This window comes from Aethalodelphis obliquidens, unplaced genomic scaffold (genome assembly GCF_003676395.1).
Source record: "Aethalodelphis obliquidens isolate GAN/ISIS:26980383/991018 unplaced genomic scaffold, ASM367639v1 scaffold66, whole genome shotgun sequence".
Classification (NCBI taxonomy): domain Eukaryota; kingdom Metazoa; phylum Chordata; class Mammalia; order Artiodactyla; family Delphinidae; genus Aethalodelphis; species Aethalodelphis obliquidens.
Window position 1 is genome coordinate 1,425,250 of NW_020838010.1, and position 24,438 is coordinate 1,449,687.

Below are 24,438 nucleotides of genomic sequence, written 5' to 3' on the forward strand. Positions count from 1 at the left end.
CGTCGCCAGCTCCGACTGCCAATCAAAACAGGCATTAGAGCTCCCCCAGTGACCAATCGCGCTCGTTCCTTTGCTTCTTTTCCCATCGCAGGGCGCCTCTGGGAGTTGCAGTTTGAGCGCAGTTCCGGGCGGGGAGGAGCCTTTGCCGCTGTCTCCGTCTCTGCCGTTAGCAGCGCGGAACTACGAGTCCCGGGGTCCCTTGCGGCCGCCGTAGTCAAGTGGCCGGTGGAATTGGCCCAGGATGACAGCTGGAGAATGGAGTCAGGTACGGGGAACGGCTTCGTGTAGAACCGGGGTGGGTGGTCGCTGTTGGGGCATTGAGTCGGTGACGCGAAGTGGGTGCGGGGTCATGGCAAGAGAGTTATGGGAGCCAGAAAGTCCTGTCCCACGGGGGCCCTGACCTGCAGTGGTAAGCGGAAGGGAAAACGGTAGCAGCTGAGTACTACCTCCTGAGCTCGAACCAGTGCCTGTGGCCATCCTCCCCCGCCGCCAAAGGAATGGAAAGAACTAGGGGTTAATTATTCTTACGTTCAGACGGAGTGGCATTAGGGCAGAATTCTGCCACAACAGTGATAGCATATGACACCGTAGTAAGGTGATGTGCCAGGGTGATGCTAAAGGCAGGGTGTGATGCCATAGGACCCACTTGATATCTAAGAGATCTCGGGGAGTCCATGGCGTGGTGACATCACAACTTGATGAGGGTCATCTTGACACTGTGGCATGGTGTTGGCTCTTTAATATCACGATAATAACGGTGACATCGAAGTTTTGCTACAACTATTAAGCTAATAGTGTTTCTATTTATAGGATTCCTAAATAGTGCCATAGCAGAAGAGATGCAAGGCTTATCCTTTATAGGGCATATCCAGGCTGGCATCATACCAAAACCAGGTAACGATAAGAATACACTCAAGAAAGAAACTGACCATGTTTATATTTACCCTGTTATGGTGTAGAACAGAGCTTGGCAACCTTTCCGTAAAGAGCCACACAGTAAATATTTTAGGCTTTGGGGGCCAAAAGGCAAAATCGAGGATAATTTGTAGGTACTTATATGACAAGGGAGAAAACAAATTTCAACAAATATTTATTGATGAAATTCAAGGTATAGTAATAATAATTGAGCATTTTTTTGTAATATGAGACTACTAATGAGAATAATGGAATTCTTTTGGGGGGGATAACATTTTGTTTATTTGGGGCTAATAGTCAGTGTTCCCTATCATCAAAATCATTTCAAATGTTCATCTGTTAATACTGATCTGTAATGAGATTTTACCCATTTCATCTTTGTAAATGTCTTTTCACACAGATAGGTATGAATCCACAAACATATTCTTGTTATTTTTTATTTAAATACATTTTAAATTTCAGAATAGCTTTAGATTTATGGAAAAGTTGCAAAGATAATGCAGAATTCCTGTGTACCCCTCACCCAGTTTCCCCTACTCTTCCTTTCCTATTTTTAACAGCTTTATTGGGATATAGTTTTCATATCATAAAATTCACCCATTTTAAGTATAGTTAAATATTTTTAGTAACTTTATTGAATGGTGCAACCATAATCATAATCAGTTTCAGAACATTTTCATTTCCCCCCAAAGATCCCTCATGCTCATTTATTTACAGTTAATCCTCGTTCCCACTCCCAGCCCCAGGTAACCACTGATCTACTTTGTCTCTATAAATTTGCCTATTCTGGGCATTTCATCTAAATTAAATCAAATAAGAAGTGGTCTTTTGTGCCTGGCTTCTTTCACTTAGCATAATATTTTTTGAGGTTCATCCATATTGTAGCATGTACCAGTACTTCATTAATTTTTTTTTTTTTTTGCGGTACGCGGGCCTCTCACTGTTGTGGCCTCTCCCGTTGTGGAGCACAGGCTCCGGACGTGCAGGCTCAGCGGCCATGGCTCACGGGCCCAGCCGCTCCGTGGCATGTGGGATCTTCCCGGACCGGGGCACGAACCCGTGTCCCCTGCATTAGCAGGCGGACTCTCAACCACTGCGCCACCAGGGAAGCCCCTTCATTAATTTTTATTGCCAAATAGTATTCCATTATGTGGCTATAAAACATTTTGTCTGTCTACTCGCTACACATGTAGGTTGTTTCCAGTTTTTGGCTATTATGAATAATGCTGCTAAGGACATTAGCGTGCGAGTCTTTGTGTGGACAGGTGTTTTTGTTTCTCTTTGGTAGGAACCTAAGGGTGGAATGACTGCATGATATGGCAAATTTATCTTTAACTTTATAAGAAACTATAAAACTATTTTCCAAAGCGGCAGTACTGTTTTGCATTGTCACTAGTAATGTATGAGGGTTTCTGTTTCTCCACGTCCTTGCCAACATTTGTTATTGTCTTTTTGATATAGCCATTCTGAATGGATGTGAAATTATATCTTATTGTAGTTATAATTTGTACGTCCTTAGTGACTAATGATGATGAGCGCCCTTTCATTTACTTACTAACCATTCATACATCTTTTCCATTTTTAAATTGAATTATTATCTTTATTGTCTTTTTATTATTGAGTTGTAAGAATTATTTATATATTGTGGATACAAGTCCCTGTAGATATGATATGTGGATATTTTCTCCCACTCTGTTGCTCATCTTTTCATTTTCTTAATGATGTCTTTTGAAGTGCAAAAGTTTTAAGTTTTGACAAGATCTAATTTATTGGTTTTTTTTCTTTTATGGGTCATGCTTTTGGTGTTGTACACTTTTAAAAATTGTACAATTTAATGTTATTAGTATTTTAGAATTGTGTTACCATCACCACACTCTTATTTGAAACATTTCCATTACCCCAGAAAGAAACCTCATGCCTGTTTTCACTCTCTCCCCATTTCCACTCCCAGGCCTAGGCAACCACTAATTTATTTTTTGTCTCTATGGATTTTCATTTTGGGGGATTTTATATAAATAGAATCATACAGTATGTAATCTTTTGTGTCTGGCTTCTTTCACTTAGTATAAGGTTTTTGAAATTTATCCAAATTTTAGTTTATATCAATACTTCATTCATTTTAATGACTGAGTAATATTCCATTGTTTGGCTATACCATATTTCACTTATCTGTTCATGAGTTCGTTGGTTTCTGCCTTTTGGTTATTATGAATAATGCCGTCATAAACATTCACGTACACGTTTCTGTGCAGACATGTGTTTTCATTTCTCTTAGCACGTATCTAGGAGGGGAATTGCTGGGCCATATGGTAGCTCTATGTTTAACTTTGTGAGGAACTGCCAGACTTTACCAAAGTGGCTGCACCATTTCCCTTCCCACCAGCAATGTAGGAGGGTTAGAATTTCTCCACATCTTTACCAACACTTGTTAATGTCTTTTTTATTATAGCCATTCTAGTGAGTGCAAAGTGGTATCTCACTGTGATTTTGTTGTTTTGACCTGTGACAGCATGGGATGCATATAAAGCATGTTGACATTACTTATGATTCAAACAATGTTAGCTGTTGAAATGACTTTCCTGCAGTGTAAATTTCACATATAAGTGCTGTTTTGCCTTGTAATTTTAAGTTGAATTAATTAACAAACATTATCAAGTCTGGAGCAAAAGCTAATTTCCAGGGCCATTCGGTGTTTGGTAGTAGTGGTTGAAGGCAGTTCTTCCAACAGTTAAAAAATGTAAAAATCATTCCTACCTTCCTTACCATAAGAAAAACACATAGTGGATCTAATTTGGCCAGCCAGATGTAGTTTGCTGATGGCTGGTGTGTAAAAGTGTCCTGTATTTAGCAGGTGTTCAATAAATATTTATCCAGTTGATTACAGAGGTACAGTAGGCCTGTTGTGTGGTATTCACACAGGATTGGGTATAGTAACATTTCACCATAATAATACATCAAGAAATTGGATTTGATTGTCAGAAACAGCTGGAAAAACAACTCCAAGTGCCTCTCCTACTGAGTGACTTGTTTGGGTAATCTTCCTTTATAGACTGTATGTTGTGCTTTTATTTTATTTGATATGACAGGATGGTTAACTTTCAATCCTGAGTCCCTTAAGGCCAAGCGTAAGGTATTCTTTGACTCTTTGGAAGCTTTCAAAGGTGTCTTCCCTTTTGTCACTGTCCTCAAGTTTGGAGGAACAATGTGGTTACTGTTTATCAAGAAGAGTCAAAGGGGGGCCCTGTTAGGGACTGACTCCGTTGCTGTGCATACAATTGCATATTCCCTTTATTACTGGTCTTATAGAGTCTAGGTCCTAGAACAAGCCAAGTTCACCTTCTGGCCTTTAGAATAACTAACGTTTACTGATCACATGTGTCAGGTATTGGGCTTATCTCATTTAATCCTTCACAACAACCCTATGAGGGAGGTACCATTATCCTCCAGTCTCCACCTTTTAAAAAATGAGAATACAGGCACAGAGAAGCGAAGTAGCATGCCTGAGGTCACACAATTTGGCAAAAGTTGGAGCTAAAATTAAAATCCACTGCTATTCTACCCCAAAGCCCTAGCACTTAACCACTGCAACATACTGCTCAATATTGCTGAAGATGAAATTATGTGTAAATGCAAACCTCAGGGGCTTCCCTGGTGGCGCAGTGGTTGGGAGTCCGCCTGCTGATGCAGGGGACACGGGTTCGTGCCCCAGTCTGGGAGGATCCCACATCCCGCGGAGCGGCTGGGCCCGTGAGCCATGGCCCGCAGAGCCTGCGCGTCCGGAGCCTGTGCTCTGCAACGGGAGAGGCCACAACAGTGAGAGGCCCGCGCACAGCAAAAAAAAAAAAAAAATGCAAACCTCAGGTAACGGAATACTAATTCCTCTCAGAGCTCTTTGGGCTGTAACACTACCTATGATTCTTGGGAAGTGTCATGATTTTCATGCTCTAGAGCAACACTGTCCAGTAGAACTTTTTGTGATGATGGGAAAGTTCTGTATCTATGCTGTTCCGGTAGGGTAGCCACTAGTCACACTGAGCACTTGAAATGTGTCCGGGGACTAAATTTTAAATTTAATTATTTTTAATTTAAATAGCTTCATGTGGCAAGTGGTTATCATTGTGGACAGTGCAGAGAGAGGCAGTTTCCCCCTACTTGCTCCTTTCTAATTATCACTAAACATTTTATTTAATGTAAATATTCTTTCCATAGCACAGCTGGAAACCAATATATTCTATAGTGAAACAAACTTGAGGAAACCCTACAGAGGTATATGACAGTTAACTGTATGACAGTCACAGGAATAGGTTCTGTCTTATCCAGAATGAAACTTCTCCATTCCCACCACTTACTAGGTAAAGTTTGAACAACTGGCCTGAAGACCCTTTGCGATTGATTTTTTTCACTGTTTGCAGATGTAAGTTGTTTGTGTGGTTAATTGCAAACAATTCACAATAGCCAGTTGCCTGGTTTAAGATGAGACATTTTAATCTGTGGCTCTAATATTTTTTTAAGCACATGTTTTAATCCTACAGATAAAAATGTCCTTGGTATTGTGTGTCACTGACCTATGCAAATCTTCCCCGTTTAAATCTCTCTCTTCGCAAAGCTGGCATATTGTTATAGGCTATTATAATAAAACATTTTATTTACTTGCTCCCTGGGTTTTAGCTTCCACACACTCTTGTTTTCTGAGTTATTTGCTTTATAAATGGTTTACTTTTAAACTTTTTACTATAAAGAATAAGGGACTCACAAGAAGTTGCAAAAACTGTACCATACACTCTTCATCCAGTTTACCCCAATCATTACATTTTATGTAATTATAATACAAGGTAAGAAACAGGACATTGACATTGGTAGGATGTGTGTGTACAGTTCTATGTTATTTTCTCACTTGCATAGATTTGTGCAACCATAACTGCAATCAAGATACAGAAATATTCCTTCACTAGAAAGCTACCCCTTCATAGTCACAGCTGTCCACAACCCCTGCCAAATACTAATTTGTTTTCCTACTCTATAATTTTGGCATTTTGAGAATTTTATATAAATGAAGTAATGGAGAATGTGATCTTTTCCAATTTTTTCCACTTTGTTTAATGACCTTGAGACCCATCCAGGTTGATACATGTATCAGTAGTCTGTTCTTTTTTTATTGCTGAGGAGTGTTTCATGCTATGGGTATACCACAGTTTGTTTAACCATTTACCTAATGAGAGACATTTTGGTTATTTGCAGTTTGGGTCTGTTGCAAATAAAACTGTTATAAACATTTGAGTATAGGATTTAGTGTAGACATAACTCTCATTTGTCTGAGATACATGCCCAGGAGAGTAATTGCTGGGTCATATGGTAAGTGTATGTTTAGTTTTTAAAGAAACTTCTCCAGAGTGGCTATATAGCATTTTACACTCCCACTGGCAATGTATGAGAGATCCAGTTTCTCTGCATTCTTACCAGCATTGTCGTTGTAATTGTTTCTTATTTTAGCCATTCTGATAGGTGCATAGTGATATCTTATTGTGGTTTTATTTGCATTTCTCTAGTGGCTAACGATGGTCAGTATTTTTTCATGTGTTTATTTTCCATCCCTATATCTTCAGTGAAATGTCTCTTCATGTCCTTTGCCTATTTTCTTTAAAATAAAAAAAATTATGAGGTAGCAGTGGTTAATAACCTATGTTTCATGTGTACAATATTTTATTTCTGTGTACACGACAGTGGGCTCACCACCAAAAATCTAGTTTCTATCTATCACCATGCAGTTGACCCCCGTTGCCCATTTTGCCATCCCTCCGCCCCTTCCCTTCTTGTAACCACTACTCTGTTCTCTGTATCTATGTGTTTGTTTATATTTGGTTTCATTTGTTTATTTATTTTGTTTGTTTATACATTTCACATATAAGTGAAATCATACAGTATTTGTCTTTTTCCATCTGACTTATTTCACTTAGCATAATACCTCAAAATCCATCTACATTATTGCAAATCCTTTGCCCATTTTATAATTGCATTGTTTGGGTTTTTTTGTTTTTTACCTGTTGAATTTTGAGAGTTCTTTATATATTCTAGATATAAGTTCTTTGTCACACATGTAGTTTGCAAATATTTTTCTACCAGTCTATGGCTTGTCCTTTCATCTTATTAATAGGATGTTTTCATAGAGCAAAAGCTTTTAATTTTGATGATGTCCAGTTCATCAATTTTTTTCTTTTATGGATTGTGCTTTTGTTGCTATGTCTAAGGGCTCTTCACTAAGCCCTCGGTCTCAAAGATTTTCTCCTAGATTTTCTTCTAAAGTTTTTTTAGTTATATTTTACCTTCAAGTCCATGATTCATTTTGAGTTAATTTTTGTATTTAGTGTGAGGTTTAGGTTGAGGTTAATTTTTTTAAACTATGGATGTCCAGTTGCTTCAGCTCTATTGAATTGCTTTTGTACTATAGTAGAAAATGAGTATGCTGTACTTGTATAGGCCTATTTTGGGGTTCTCTTTTCTGATTCATTGATCTGTGTGTCTGTCCCTTTGCCATCTCACACAGTCTTGATTACTATAGCTTTATAATAAATTTTAAAATCGGGTAGAGTGATACTTCTTCCTTTATTATTTTTCAGTATTGTTTGTTTGTCTTTCCCTATACTTTTCAGAATAAGCTTGCCTATATCTAAAAAAAGTTTGCTAGGATGTTGATAGGAATTGTATAAGAACTGTATATCACTTTGGGGAGAACTGAAATCTTTTCTATGGTGAGTCTTTCAATTCATGAACAGGGCATATCTCTCCATTTATTCACATCTTCTTTTATTTCTTTTGCTAGCATTGTGTCGTTTTCAGCATTGTGTAGTTTTCAACATACAAGTCCTGTATATGTTTTGCTAGAATTATAATTATTTCATTTTTTGTGTGACTGTTAATGGTATTATATTTTAAATTTTGGTTTCCATGTGTTCATTGCTAGTACATAGTAATGCAATTGATTTTTATATAATTTGTACCCGGCAATGTTGCTGAATTTACTGATTAAGTTCTAGGAGGTTTTTTCTGTTGTTGGTTTCTTTGGATTTTCTTTGTAGACCATCTTGTCATCTGCAAATAGGGACAGTGGTATTTCTTTCTTTCCACTTTTTATGCCTCTTATTTCTCTGTCTTCCCTTATTGTTCTGGCTCAGAATTCCAGTACTATGTGTAATAGCTGTGGTGAGAGCTGAACCTTTGCTTTGTTTCCAATCCTAGGGGGGAAGCAGTCAATCTTTCAGCATTAAGTGTGATGTTAACTGTAGTTTATTTTGGGTAGATATTCTTTTTAAAATTGAGGCAATTCCCCCCTAATTCCTAGTTTTCTGAGGATTTTTATCATCAATAAATGTTGAATTTTGTCAAATAGCTTTTTCAGTATCCACTAATATGACCATGTGATTTTTTTTATTACACTGATTGATTTTCAAATATTGAACCCAGCTTGCATCCCTGAAATAAATCCACTTGGTCATAGTGTATAAATTTGTTTACATATTGCTGAATTCTATTTGCTAATATTTTGTTAAGGATTTTTGTGTCTCTATTCATGAATGATATTGGCGTGTTATTTAATTTTTCAGTACTATCTTTGTCTGATTTTCATATCAATGAGATATTAGCCTTATAATAAGAATTGGGAAGTATTTCCTCCTCTTGTATTTTCTGGAAGAGATTGTGTAATAGTATCTACACAAAATTAATTGTGTATTAATTTTCCTTTAAGTGGTTGGTAGAATTCTCTAGTATAACCAAGTGGGCCTGGAGATTTTTTTGGATTTTTTTTTTTTTTTAAAGGGAATTTAACTTTGATTTATTTATTTATTTATTTTTGCCTGTGTTGGGTCTTCCTTGCTGTGCAGGCTTTCTTTAGTTGCGGTGAGCGGGAGCTACTCCTCCTTGAGGTGCACGGGCTTCTCATTGTGGTGGCCTCTCTCGTTGGGGAGCACGGGCTCCAGGCGCACCGACTTCAGTAGTTGTGGCTCGCAGGCTCTAGAGCGCAGGCCCAGTAGTTGTGGTGCATGGGCCCAGTTGCTCCATGGCATGTGGGATTTTCCTGGACCAGGGCTCAAACCTGTGTCCCCTTCATTAGCAGGCAGATTCTTAACCACTGTGCCACCAGGGAAGCCCTGGAGTTTTAAAAGTACAGATTCAATTTCCTTAATAGCTATAGGATACTAAAATTATCTATTTCATATTGGGTGTTTGTTTGTGTTTTTCATGGAATTGATCCAGTTTTCAAAATTGTAAAATTTGTTTGTAATATTTCCTTTATCCTTTTGGTGTTTGCAGAGTCTCTAGTGATATCCCCTGTCTTGTTCTGATATTAATAATTTGTGTTTTCTCTATTTTTTTATTTGTCATTCTCACTAGAGATTTGTCTATTTTATTGCTCTTTTCAAAGAATCAGCTCTTTATGTCATTGATTTTTCTCTATTAATTTTCAGTTTTCAGTCTCATTGATTTTTGCTCTTAAATTGATTATTTCCTTCCTTGTCCTTGCTTTGGGTTTATTTTACTCTTATTTTTCTAGTTTTTTTTTTTAAGGTGGGAAATTATATTTTTAAATTTGAGACTTTTCCTCTTTTCTGAGGTAAGCATTTAGTGCTATAAATTTCCCACTCAGCAGCGGTTTAGCTGCATATCACATATTTTTTTATTGTGGTAAAAAACACATAATATGAAATCTACCCTCTTAAAATTTTAAGTGTACATTACACAATATTGTTAACTATGGCACAATTTTTTAAAAGTGTTATTTTATTCTAAAATTATTTTTAAAAATTTTATTTATATTTATTTATTTATTTTTGGCTGCGTTGGGTCTTCATTGCTGCATGTGGGCTTTCTCTAGTTGCGATGAGCAGGGGCTACTCTTCATTGTGGTGCGTGCGCTTCTCATTGCGGTGGCTTCTCTTTGTTGCAGAGCACAGGCTCTAGGCATGCGGCTTCTGTAGTTGTGGCACGTGGGCTCAGTAGTTGTGGCTTGCAGGCTCTAGAGCACAGGCTCAGCCGTTGTGGCGCATAGGCTTAGTTTCTCCATGGCATGTGGGATCTTCCCAGACCAGGGCTCGAACCCATGTCCCCTGCATTGGCAGGCAGATTCTTAACCACTGCGCCACCAGGGAGGTCCTCCCCACAATGTTGTTTTCATCTTGCATGACTGAAACTCTATACCCATTGAATAGCAACTCCCCATTTCTCCCTCCCCCTAGTCCCTGGCAACCACCATTCTTTCAGTTTCTATGAGTTTGACTACTTTAGATACCTCATTTAAGTGGAACTATGCAGTATTTGATCTTCTGTGACTGGCTTATTTCACTTAGCACAATGTCCTCAAGTTCCATCTGTGTTGTAGCATATTGCAGGATTTCCTTTTTATATGGCAGACTAATATTCTATTGTATTTATATACCATATATATACCACATTTTCTTTATTCATTCACTGATGGACATTTAGGTTATTTCTTCCTCTTGGCCATTGTGAATAATGCTGCAATGAACATGGGAGTGCAAATATCTCTTCCAAAGCCTATTTTCAATTCTTTTGGTTAAATACCCAGAAATGGTATTGCTGGATTATATAGTAGTTCTATTTTTAATTTTTTAGGAGCATCTATACTATTTTTCCATAACAGTGGCATCATTTTACATTCCTACCAACAGTGTAGAAAGGTTCCATTTCTCTACATCTTTGCCAACACTTGTTATTTTTTTTTAAATAGCCATCCTAGCAGGAGTGAGATGATGTCTAATTGTAGTTTTAATTTGCATTTCCCCGATGATTAGTGATGGTGAGCACTTTTTTCATATATCTGTTGGCCATTTGGATGTCTTCTTTGGAGAGATGTCTATTCAAGTCCTTTGCCCATTTTAAAATAAAGTTGCTATTATTATTTGCTATTGAGTTGTAGGAGTTCCTTATATATTTTGGATATAAACCCCTTATCAGAGATATGGTTTACATATATATATATATATATATATATATATATATATATATATATATAAAATCTCCTATACTGTAGGTTGCCTTTTCATTCTGTTGATTGTTTCCCTTGCTATGCAGAAGATTTTTAGTTTGATGTAGTCCCATCTGTCTGTTTTTGTTTTGGTTGCCTGTGCTTTTAGTGTCATATCCAAGAAATCATTGCCAAGACCAATATCTTGAAGTTTTTTCCCTAGGTTTTCTTCTAAGTGTTTTATAGTTTTAGGTCTTCTGCTGAAGGCTTTAATTTTGAGTTGATTTTTGTGTGTGGTGTAAGATAAGGGTCTAGTTTCATTCTTTTACATGTGAATATTCAGTTTGCCCCACACCATTTGTTGAAGTGACTATCCTTTTCCCATTGTGTACTCTTGGCACCCTTGTTAAAGATCATTTGACCATATATGTGTGGGTTTATTTCTGGGTACTGTGCTGTGTTCCATTGGTCCATATGTCTGTCTTTATGCCAGCACCATTTTGTTTTGATTACTGTAACTTTGTAATATGTTTTGAAATTAGGAAGTGTGAGGTACCTAGCTTTGTTCTTCTTTTTCAAGATTGTTTTGGCTATTTGGGGTTCTTTGTGGTTCTACATGAATTTTAGGATTTTTTTCTATTTCTATAAAAAATGCCATTGGGATTTTGATAGGGATCATATTGAACATGTAGATTGATTTGGATAGTGTGGACATTTGAACAATATTGTCTTACAGTCAATTAACATGAGATATCTTTCTGTGTATTTGTACCTTTAAATTCCTTCCAGCAATGTTTTGTAATTTTCAGTGTACAAGAGTTTCACCTCTTTGGTTAAATTTATTCCTAAGTATTTTATTCTTTTTGATGCTGTTTTAAATGAAATTGGTTTCTAAATTTCCATTTCAGATGGTTCATTGTTAGCATATAGAAATATAACTGATTTTTGTATATTGATTTTGTATCCTGTAAAGACTTAATAGTTAGAGCATATGCTATTAATTTATTAGTTCTAACAATTTTTGTGGCGTCTTTAGAGTTTTCTACATATAAGGTCATGTCATATATAAACAGAACTCATTTTACTTCCTCCTTTCTAATTTGAGTGCCTTTTGTTTCTTTTTATTGCCTAATGGCTCTGGCTAGAACTTCCAGTACTATGTTGAATAGAAGTGGTGAGAGTGGGCATCTTTGTCTTGTTCCTGAATGAGGAAATCTTTTAGTTTTTCATGACGGAGTATGATGTTAACTGTGGACTTTTTATATATGGCTTTTATCATGTAGAGGTAATTTCCTTTTATTCCTAGTTTGTTGAGTTAAGAATACTCAACTTTTTAACCTGAAAAAGTGTTGAATTTTGTCAAATGCTTTTTCTGCATCTATTGAGATGATCATGTGATATTTTTGTCCCTTCATTATGTTAATGTGGTGTATCACATTGATTGATTTACATATGTTGAGTTATCCTTGCATCCTGGAGATAAATTCTACTTGATTATGGTGTATAATTTTTTTAATGTGCTGTTGAATTTGGTTTGCTACCATTTTGTTGAAAATTTTTGTGTCTATATTCATCAGGGATATTGGCCTATTGTTTTCTTTTCTTGTAGTGTCTTTCTTCTGGTTTTTGCATCAGGATAGTGCTGGCCTCACAAAGTGAACTGGGAAGGGCTCCCTCTTTTTCAGCTTTTTGGAAGAGTTTGAGAAAGATTGGCTTCTGAAACTCTTTTTAAAAAGGAATGAAGTTAATTCTTTAAATTAAGAATTAACTTAGACATGAATTGAAAGTTAATTCTTTAAAATAAGTTAATTTTTCTTTAAATGTTTTATAGAATTCATCAGTGAATCCATCTGGTCCTGGGCTTTTTATTTGTTGGAATGTTTTTGATTACTGAGTCAATCTCCTTGCTACTTATAGTTCTGTTCAGATTTTCTGCTTCTTCATGATTGTCTTGATTAGTTATATATTTCTAGGAATTTATCCATTTCTTCTAGGTTATCCAATTTGTTGATGTATAATTGTTCATGGTAGTCAATATAATCCTTTTAATTTCTATGGCATTCATTATATCTCCTCTTTCATTTAAAATTTTTTTCCTCTTTCATTTTTGATTTTATTTATGAGTATTTTTTAAACTACTGTAGTTAAAGGTCTGTAAATTTTGATGATCTTTAAAAAAACCCAGCACTTAGTATCATCGATTTCTTTCTATTCTCTATTTTGTTTATTTCTGCTCTTAATTACTTCCTTCCCCTAACTTTGGGCTTAATATGTTCTTTTTTTCTAGTTTATTGAGGTGTAATATTAGATTGTTCATTTGAAAAATTTCTTCTCTTTTAATGTAGGCAATTTTCACTATAAACTTCCCTCTTAGTACTGCTATTGCTGCATTCCATAAATTTTAGTATGATGTGCTTTCATTTTCATTTGTCTCAAGGTATTTTCCAATTTCCCTTTTGATTTCTTCTGTGATTCACTGGTTGTTCAAGAGTGTGTTTTTAAATTTCCACATATTTGTGAATTTTCCAGTTTTCCTCCTGCTATTATATTCCAGTTCCATTCCATTGTGGTTGGAAAATATAGTTGGTATGATCCCAACCTTTTAAAATTTGTTAAGAATTATTTTGTTACCTAACATGTGATCTGTCTTAGGAAATGTTCTGTGTGCACTTGAGAAGAATGTGTATTTTGCTGCTATTGGGTGGAATGTTCTATATATGGCTGTCAGGCTCATGTAGTGTTGCTCAAGTCTTTTGTTTTCTTACTGATCTCATGTCTGAGTATTCTGTCCATTATTGAGAGTGACATGTTGAAATCCCCTACTAATATTTTGTTGCTGTCTATATCTCCCTTCAGTTTTGTCAGTGTTTGCTTCATATGTTTGTGTCCTCTGACGTTGCATGCTTTATATTTGTGTTGTTATAACTTACTGGTGAATTGACTTTTTATCATTATATAATGTCTTTCTTTGTATTTCTTGGCAATTTTTTTAAACTTAAAATCGATTTTGTGTGATATAAGTATACCACGCCTACGCTCTTTTGATTACATTTTGCATGGAATGTCTTTTTCCATCCTTTCAAATTCAGCTTATGTGTGTCCTTAAATCTAAAGTGAGTCTCCTGTGGTTTTCTGAGTACAGGTCTCTTGCCTCCTTAGGCAGGTTTATTCCTAGGTATTTTATTCTTTTTGTTGCAATGGTAAATGAGATTGTTTCCTTAATTTCTCTTTCTGATCTTTCATTGTTAGTGTATAGGAATGCAAGAGATTTTTGTGTATTAATTTTGTGTTCTTCAACTTTACCAATTTCATTGATTAGCTCTAGTAGTTTTCTGGTGGCATCTTTAGGATTTTCTATGTATAGTATCATGTCATCTGCAAATAGTGACAGATTTGCTTCTTCTTTTCCAATTTGGATTCCTTTTATTTCTTTTTCTTCTCTGATTGCCATGGCTAGGACTTCCAAAACTATGTTGAATAATAGTGGTGAGAGTGGACATCCTTGTATTTTTCCAGATCCTCAAGGAAATGCTTTCAGTTTTTCACCATCGAGAATGATGTTTGCTGTGGGTTTGTTGTATATGGCCTTTATTATGTTGAGGTAGGTTCCCTCTATACCCACTTTCTGGAGAGTTTTTTTTATCATAAATGGGTGCTGAATTTTGTCAAAAGCTTTTTCTGCATCTATTGAGATAATCATATGTTTTTTATTCTTCAATTTGTTACTATGGTGTATCACATTGATTAGTTTTCATATATTGAAGAATCCTTGCATCCCTGAGTTAAACCCCACTTGATCATGGTGTATGATCCTTTTAATGTGCTGTTGGATTCTGTTTGCTAGTATTTTCTTGAGGATTTTTGTATGTATGTTCATCAGTGATACTGATGAAAGAAATCAAAGATGACACAGATGGAGAGATATACCATGTTCTTGGATTGGAAGAATCAATATTGTGAAAATGACTATACTACCTAAAGCAATCTACAGATTCAGTGCAATCCTTATCAAATTACCAATGGCACTTTTCACAGAATTAGAACAAAAATTTTACAATTTGCACAGAGACACAAAAGACCCTGAATAGCCAAAGCAACCTCGAGAAAGAAAAACAGAGCTGGAGGAATCACGTTCCCTGACTTCAGACTATGCTACAAAGCTACAGTAATCAAGACAGTATTGTACTGGCACAAAAACAGAAATATAGATCACTGGAACAGGATAGAAAGCCCAGAGATAAACCCACGCATCTATGATCACCTAATCTATGACAAAGGAGGCAAGAATATACAATAGAGAAAAGACAGTCTCTTCAGTAAGTGGTGCTGGGAAAACTGGACAGCTACATGCAAAAGAATGAAATTAGAACACTCCCTAACACCATACACAAAAATAAACTCAGAATGGATTAAAGACCTAAATGTAAGGCTGGACACTATAAAATTCTTAGAAGAAAACACGGCAAAACACTCTGTGACATAAATCACAGCAATATCTTTTTTGACCCACCTCCTAGAATAATGAAAATAAAAACAAAAATCAACAAATGGGGCCTAATTAAACTTAAAAGTTTTTGCATAGCAAAGGAAACCATAAGCAAGATGAAAAGACAGGCCTCAGAATGGGAGAAAATATTTGCAAACGAAGCAACTGACAAGGGATTAATCTCCAAAATATACAAACAGCTCATGCAGCTCAATATGAAAAAAATAAAAAACCCAATCAAAAAGTGGGCAGAAGGCCTAAACAGACATTTCTCCAAAGAAGACGTACTAATGGTCAATAGCATGAAAAGATGCTCAACGTCACTAATTATTAGAGAAATGCAAATCAAAACTACAACGAGGTATCACCTCACACCAGTCAGAATGGCCATCATCAAACAAATCTACAAACAATAAATGCTGGAGAGGGTGTGGAGAAAAGGGAACCTTCTCACACTGTTGTTGGGAATGTAAATTGATACAGCCACTATGGAGAATAGTATAGCGATTCCTTAAAAAAACTAAAAGTAGAACCATCGTATGATCCAGTAGTCCCACTCTTGGGCATATACCTGAGTCATAATTCAAAAAGACACATGCACCCCAATGTTCATTGCAGCACTGTTTACAATATCCAGGACATGGAAGCAACCTAAATGTTCATCAACAGAGGAGTGCATAAAGGAGATGTGGTATATATATACAATGCAATATTACTCAGCCATAAAAAGGAATGGAATTGTGCCATTTGCAGAGATGTGGATAGACCTATAGTCTGTCATACAGTGAAGTAAGCCAGAAAGAGAAAAAAAATATTGTATAATACCTCTTATATGTGGAATCTAGAAAAATGATACAGATGGACTTATTTGCAAAGCAGAAATAGAGACACAGACTTAGAGAACAAATGTATGGATACCAAGGGGGAAAGGCAGGGGTGGGATGAATTGGGAGATTGCGATTGACATATATACACTACTATGTATAAAATAGGTAGCTAATGAGCACCTACTGTATATAGCACAGGGAACTCTCCTCATTGCTCTGAGGTGACCTAAATGGGAAGGAAATCCAAAAAAGAGGGGATATATGTATACGTATAGCTGATTCACTTTGCTGTATAGCAGAAACTAACACAACATTGTAAAGCAGCTATACTCCAATAAAAAATAATTTTAAAAGTTTTTAAAAAAAGAATACCAGGGCTTCCTTGGTGGCGCAGTGGTTGAGAGTCCGCCTGCCGATGCAGGGGACACGGGTTCGTGTCCTGGCCCGGGAGGATCCCACGTGCCGTGGAGAGGCTGGGTCCGTGAGCCATGGCCGCTGAGCCTGCACATCCGGAGCCTGTGCTCCGCAACGGGAGAGGCCACAGCAGTGAGAGGCCCGCGTACCACAGAAAGAAAACAAAAACAAAAACAAACAAACAAAAAAAGTTCTAGAAGTGTGAACTGAATATAATGCATATTACATCACTAGAGCTACATCTAGAAGTCATAATTAGGAAAAACAAGGAAGGCAGTTACTAACTTCCCTGAACATATCTATTTTTAGTATTTATTATAATGGAATTATTTCAACTTTTCAGGTATCTTAGAATTTGAGTGTATGTGCTAATCCTGACTCTGGTGAAGTGTAAGATATGTGAAACTGAAATACAAGCTTTGAAATTTAAGTACATTTTCTATTGGCCACACCCAGGCACAAATTCTAATTAAACACAGCTTTGAGGATATTAACACTTCTTTAAATTTTACAAAGCACTTTCACAACCATTTTCTTATTTGATCCTCACTATAGCTTTGTAGGGAGGAAAGTATTATCTCCATTTTATGGATAAGGAAAGGGAATCTTTGCTTGAAGACTGGCCCAAGGTAACTTGGCTAGTAAAAGAGCAGAAATAAAACCCAGCTCTTCTAATTCATAGGCCAGTGTTCTCTTTAGTATACTATGTTTTCTTTCATTAAGATTTGGGGAACAAATTCAATATATTTCTCTGATGAAGTGACTTTCAAATCAAAATGATCCTGTATAAATAGATAACATTTTAGAATGCTATAAATGGAAAAATCCAATAAATTAGCCTTATATCTAAATAATATCTGAAGCCCCAAACTACTTGCACTTATATTGGATGTGTGTGTTTATGTGTACAGGGATAAATTCATAACTATATCTCTGCTCCTGATAACAAAATAATATTTTGTTGTTAGCATACTTTTTATTCGTATTGCCAATCTGTACCAGAAGTAAATCCACTATAGGGACTTATCTTTTTCTTTTTTCTTGAACTGAGGTATTTCTTACAGACAATAAAGTACACAAATCTTAAGTGTACAGCTCAATGAAATTTTATGTATGTGTATCCTCCACCCATATCAAGACAGAACATTTCTGATCCCCCAGAAGTTTCTCTCTTGCCTCCTCTTAGTCAGTACCTTCTCCCAAGGGTAACAACTGCTTTGACTGCTATCGTCATAGGTTAGCTTTTCCTGATTTCAAACTTTATATAAATAGAATTGTATTGTATGTAATGTTTTGTGTCTGGTTTCTTTTGTTTAACATTAGGTATGTGAGATCCATCCATGTTTTGCGTATAGTATTAGTTAGTTCTTTTTTGTAGCTGTGTACCATTCCCATGTGTTATTCACCACAATTTATTTATCCATTCCCCTTGTCTTAGTCAATTCAGGCTGCTGTAACAAAATTCCATAGACCGGGGGATTAAACAGCAAACATTTATTTCTCACAGTTCTGGAGGCTGGGAAGCCCAAGAACATGGAACCAGCAGATTAGGTGTCTGGTGAGGTCCCTCTTTCTGGATTGCAGATGGCCACCTTCTTGCTGTGTCCTTACATGCTGGAGAGAGACATCTCTTTGGTATCTCTTTTTATAAGGCCACTAATCCCATTCATAACAGCTCCACCCACATGACCTAATTACCTCCTGAAGATCCCAAATACCATCACATGGGATTAGGGCTTCAACATATGAATTTTGGGAGGACACAAATATTTAGTCCATAACATCCGTGTTGATAGACATTTGTGTTTTTAGGTTTTGATTATTATGAATAAAACTGCTATGAACATTTTTTACCATATCTTTTGGTGGACATGAGTGCTCATTTTTCTTGGATATAAAACTAAGAGTGGAATTGCTAGGGTAGGTGCAATAAAAAGACATTTTAACTGAATTAATTTAACTTAGAATAATTTAACTTAGTATTAATGAAAGAACTGATGGCAGAGAATAAGAAAACCCACTTTATGAAGAGTCACTTTTAGGGATTAAAAATGGATCTGTGTTTTGTTTAGCAGGTCAAAATTTTCTGCCTGTCAGATATTAGAGAGTATTTTTGTTGTGGTTGGAGGGTTGGGTCTTTCATGCTTGTGGGTAGATAGATATTTATTTTCCTCGTGTCTGATACATAGAGTGCACATCAGGGCTGAGGAACCATTTTAATACAAGCTGTATCTTTTCTGGATGGGGTCAAATTGTCTTTTCTTGGGTAATATGGCTCAAATGATCATAAAATAACATTGAAAAATCAAGTTCACTTTACAGAAATCTGCCTTAGGATTAACTTGGGAGTACATCTTTTGTTTTGGAAGTGAAGATACACATATAATTTTATGTAATCCAACAATTTAACTCTGGCAGTATAATTTTACATTACATTGGAGGTAAAGAATTTTTAAACATCATATGTCTGCTAGCAACATTTACTAATGAAGTGTGATGTTGAAAGAGTGTGTGGAAAATTCCTGTGGTCTGGGAAGTGGGTGAGGTGGTTGTAAACAGAGGAGAAAACTGGAAAAGTGCTCCAAATGAAGAGTACTGTTTCTGGAAAGGATTCAGGGTTTCTCCAGTTGTGCTGTACCACTGAGTGTCCTGTAAGACAGAGACTCACCTTAAACCCTTCCTTGACAAAGATGGTTGCTTCAGGTTTTTGAGGATTTCTGTTTTGTTTTGTTTTGTTTCTTAACAGAATTTAATTTGATAATGAATGTAAAAAAAAACCAACTACATTACAGGCAATTACTTGTTGCACAGCTTGGTTTCTGCAAATAGTGGAATACCTAGACTTCCTCTTGGATGTATTTGAAACCCTTCAGGGGCTCCATGAAGCCTGGGTTAAGTCCAGAATTTTTACCAAGGCTTCCAAGACCAGCATCTCTCAGCCCTGCCTGCCTCATCAACTTCAATCTTTGACAGTCTCCATGTGGCATCACTATTCCACAGTCTCTCAGCCCTCAGTGTTTTGGTACATGTTTCTCCTCGGCCTGGAACGTCCTTCCCTTGCCCAAATTGCCTAACATTTATCCGTTAAGGCTAAGTCCTGCCATCATCTTTCTTCCCAAAGCCTTCTCTGTACCCTAGGCTGGCTTAGACAACCCTCTGCTGTTCTGCCCTAGCCCCCTGTGCAGACACTGACCATACTATATCAAAATGAACTCTCCTTCTCATTATCTTCCCATTAGACTTGAAATTGCTTAAAATATATTGCTACCCCCAGGGCCTAGCACAGTGCGGGTCATATGCTAGGCACTCAGCAAAGGATTGTTAAATTAATGTGTGGATGGACATATAAACCAGCTTTTGGACTTTAGTCAGTGTGCCCATTCATTCAATAAACAGTTGTTGGCCCTTAGGGGACAACTTACTGCAGGGCACTATGATCAGAACTGTAGGAGATACAGAGATGAACACTACGTGGGCTGAGATGGGAATTCATTCCAATAGCAGAGAGATGACATGCCTGCAAATAACAATAATCTAAAGTAAAAAGTGCCCAGTGCCATAAAGGAGATATAAATAAAGGACTGTAGAGGCTTAGAAGAAGGAGCAAGTATTTCTTGGTGGGAAAATTGAAGAGGAAGGGTTCGTAGAGAAGGTAGTATTTGTGGTAGGACTTATGTGCAAGTAGGACATGAATGAGCAAAGAACCTCCAGTGTATCATGTGGTTTATATTGGCTGAAAAGAGTAGATCTCATGAAGGAGTAATGAGCAGTGGGGAACAATTAGAAATGTAGAATGTGGCCATATTGGAGAGGGCCTTAAATGCCAGGCTGATGAATTTGTATTTGATTCCTATCAGTTGGAGCGATCTGGGAAGCTGGTGGAAATTTCTTAGCAGCTTAGTGACATGGGCAGAGAAATCCTTTAAGATTAATCTGGCAATGGTGTATTTTAGTGTTTTCTTAGTAAATCATTATTAGGTAATTAATTGCTAAGCTAATAATTAGTTTTACTAAATAGGGTGGAAAAACTCCAAGGCCTGTAGCTCCTTGACCTTTTTGCACTAGTTCTTTCTCACTGGAAATGTAGATGAGGTAAGAAATCATATGACCAATTAGTTTTCAGAAATGAAAATTGAAATCGACAGAGGAAAGAAACACTATCAAGTCAGAAATGGCTCATTAAAATGCATAGACATATAAAGTGATATTTGCTTAGGAACCATGTCCAAAACATTGCCTACAGCTGTCTGGAAAAGTCCGGACACAGTATATGAATTATATTGTTAATATTTATTCCTTTGGGGGTAGTTTAGATCACTTCCAGTTAAAAATAACTCTAGTGTTCTAACCTCAGACTGCCTACTCTTACTCTCCCCTATAAACAGTGGGTACTGAATTGTCAGTCTGCTTTATGGGATATTATATAACCAGAGCATCTGGTTTCTTGCCACCTTAGGTCAGGCCTTCAACACTTCATGCCTGGATTATTACAACTTTCTCATTGGTCTCCCTCTCTCCAGTGCTTCAAATCTAGCTTTTATCCTAACAGCAAGGTATAGTGGGAAGAATACTGAATGGAGAGTAAGATTAACTCAGTTTGAATCCTGGTTATACTGTTCATTAACCATATAACCCTGGGCAAGTCATATCACCTGAGACTCAGTTCCTCAACTCTAAAATGAAAGTAATGATCCTTGCCCTGGCTATCCCAAGGGGCTGTCACAGGGTCATGTGAAAGTGCTCTGAAAACTGTTAATGGCTTTACCGAGACTTTGAACTACACTGCCTGGCTTTCCAGCCTCCACAATCCAGTCCTAAGCCACCTATCTAATCTCTTTGCTCAGTATTCTCTGGAACCTGTCCCTGTCTCTGACACACATGAGGTGTTCCTCTCATCTGGAATATTCTCCCCTCTTATCTCTGCTCATCCATATCCAAGCAATAATTTAGGGACCAGTCCAAATCCTACATCGTCCTTGAAATCTTCCCTGATGACTCCAATGCTGACTGACTTCCCCCTTTTCTGAATTTTGACAGCACTTAGTTATTATCAACACTTGCCTATATACATTACCTTGCATTTGTAGCCATTTCATTTACCTAAGGCTCATATGCTTAACTAGATTATGATTTTATGATGCCTTAGCTTGTTTATTTAACATTTAGTGAATGTTTATAAGGATGTTTCCTCTGTGTTCCTCACAGAACCACGTACGGAACTTAATAAATAATTGCCGCCTCAATTACTTAGAAATTCACATACAGGCTCTCTTAAGAAAGAGACAAGTGAACCCATCTTCTCTTCCAAGCACTTGGAGTACCCCTCCTAACAACCCACGCCACCTCCACCTCCTACAGAATCATAGAAATGCCATTAGAATAGGACTGTCCAATAGAACTGTGATGATGGAACTATTCTACAGCTGTGCTGTCCAATACGGTAGCCAGTAGCTGCACGTGGCTATTGAGTGCTTGAAATGTGGTTAAGGCAACTAACTGAATTTTTGGTTGTATTTAATTTGAATTAATTTAATTGTAGATAGCTGCACGTGGCTAGTGGCTACTGTACTGGATAGCATAGGTCTAGACCAGTGCTAAGAATTGTTATCCAGCTCTTTATTTTCAAAATTCTTGGTTGTCAGAAAAGCAGGGCACTGGAAGGAAGAGAAATGAAGATGGGGGCAGGGCCTATGCACAGATGAGCAGAGGCTGGGAAGACCAGGACACTAAGTGGACCCAGGAGGAAGGGGATGAAGGTACATTTTAGGCTGAGTTTTGTTTTTCTGGATTCCTCCTGTTTTCCTAGGCTCTGCTAATCAACCTGCCATCTACCATGCCCATCTACATGATCCCTATGCAGGTTGATTTTCCTCTTCGCTCTTTTTTTTTTAACTTCTCATTCCTTTGTCAACCAAATCCATGACTCCAACAGGTTCTGGCTGGATCAAGATTATTATCCCCCTATCCCCAACCATGTTTTTCTGCTACCATTTCATCACCCACACTTGAAAACTGCAACTTATTTTTGACTCTCTCTCTTTCTCACTCTTCCCAGACCCATCCCACATGCAGTTGCTTGCCAGATCCTTTTGGTGTTCCCCCATACAGGAGTTTCCTCCCTTCCCCCATCCCACTTATATCTTATTTCCATTAAGGTTCAGCTCTGATGCCACCTTTTCAAGGTTGTTGACGATCCATTCATTCCCAGATTAATCATTTGTTGCCTTCCACATCACCTTCCTTTCTTTTTTTTTAATTGAAGTATAGTCGATTTACAATATTAGTTTCAGGTGTACAGCATTGTGATTCAGTACTTTTACATATTATACTCTGTTAAAAGTTATTACAAGACAATAGCTATAATTCCCTGTGTTATACAGTATATCCTTGTTGCTTATCTATCTTATACATAGTAGCTTTTATCTCTTAATCCCATACCCCTAATTTGCTCTTCCCCCCTTCCCTTTCCCCTTTGGTAACCATTAATCTGTTTTCTATATCTGTAAGTCTGTTTCTGTTTTACATATATATTTGCTTGTATTTTCTTTATATTCCACATATAAGTGATATCATACAGTATTTGTATTTGTCTAATTTATTTCACTAAGGGTAATATTCTCTAGGTCCATCCATGTTGCTGGAAATGGCAGTATTTCATTCTTTTTTATGACTGAGTAATATTCCATTGTATATATATACCACATCTTCTTTATCCATTCATCTGTTGATGGGCACTTGGGTTGCTTCCATATCTTGGCTATTGTAAACAGTGTTGCTATGAACATTGGGGTGTATGTATCTTTTTGAATTAGTGTTTTCGTTTTTTCCAGGTGTATACCCAGGAGTAGAATTGCTGGATCATATGGTAGTTTTATTTTTAATTTATTGAGGAACCTCCATACTGTTCTTCATAGAGGCTGCATCAATTTACATTCCCACCAACAGTATACAAGGGTTCCCTTTTCTTCACATCCTCTCCAACATTTATTATTTGTAGGCTTTTTGATGATAGCCATTCAGGTATGAGGTCATATCTCCTTGTTGCTTTGATTTGCATTTCTCTGATAACTAGTGATGTTGAGCATCTTTTCATGTGCCTGTTAGTCATCTGTATGTCTTCTTTGGAAAAATGTCTATTCAGGTCTTCTGCTCATTTTTTAGTTGGGTTGTTTGTTTTTTTGATATTGAGTTATATGAGCTCTTTGTATATTTTGGATATCAACCCCTTGTTGGTCATATCATTGGCAAATACTTTCTCCCATTCATAGTTTATCTTTTCATTTTGTGGATGATTTACTTTGCCGTACAAAAGCATTTAAGTTTAATTAGGTTCCATTTGTCTATTTTTGCTTTTATTTCTTTTGCCTTAGGAGACAGACCCATAAAAATATTGCTAAAATTTATGTCAAAGAGTGTTCTACCTATGAGCTCTTCTAGGAGTTTTATGGTTTCAGGTCTTACATTTAGATCTTTAATCCATTTTGAGTTTATTTTTGTATGTGATGTGAGGAAATGTTCTAATCTCATTGTTTTACATATAGCCATCCAATTTTCCCAGCACCACTTATTGAAGAGACTGTCTTTTCTCCATTGTATATTCTTGCCTTCTTTGTTGTAGATTAATTGACCATAGGTGTGTGGGTTTATTTCTGAACTCTCTATTCTATTCTGTTTATCTATATGTTGGTTTTTGTGCCAGTACCATACTGTTTTGATTGCCATAGCTTTGTTGTATAATTATGAAGTCAGGGAGTATGATACCTCCAGATTTGTTCATTTTTCTCAAGATTGCTTTGGCAAGTCATGGTCTTTTGTGG

General features: G+C 36.8%; 1 protein-coding gene across 4 annotated transcripts in view; it reads left to right on the forward strand.

Moving 5' to 3' along the window:
* Positions 1-24,438, forward strand: part of ATG4A (autophagy related 4A cysteine peptidase) — a 67,794-nt gene that overhangs the window by 2,556 nt on the left and 40,800 nt on the right. For 2 of the 4 annotated variants that reach the window (XM_027089502.1, XM_027089503.1), the window contains exons 2-3: positions 92-265; positions 811-894. The exons of 1 other annotated variant lie outside the window; for it this stretch is intronic. In XM_027089502.1, the coding sequence (XP_026945303.1) occupies positions 92-265; positions 811-894 (258 nt within the window). The remainder of the gene's footprint in view (positions 1-91; positions 266-810; positions 895-24,438) is intronic. One more of the 4 variants, XM_027089504.1, reaches the window with a different exon arrangement.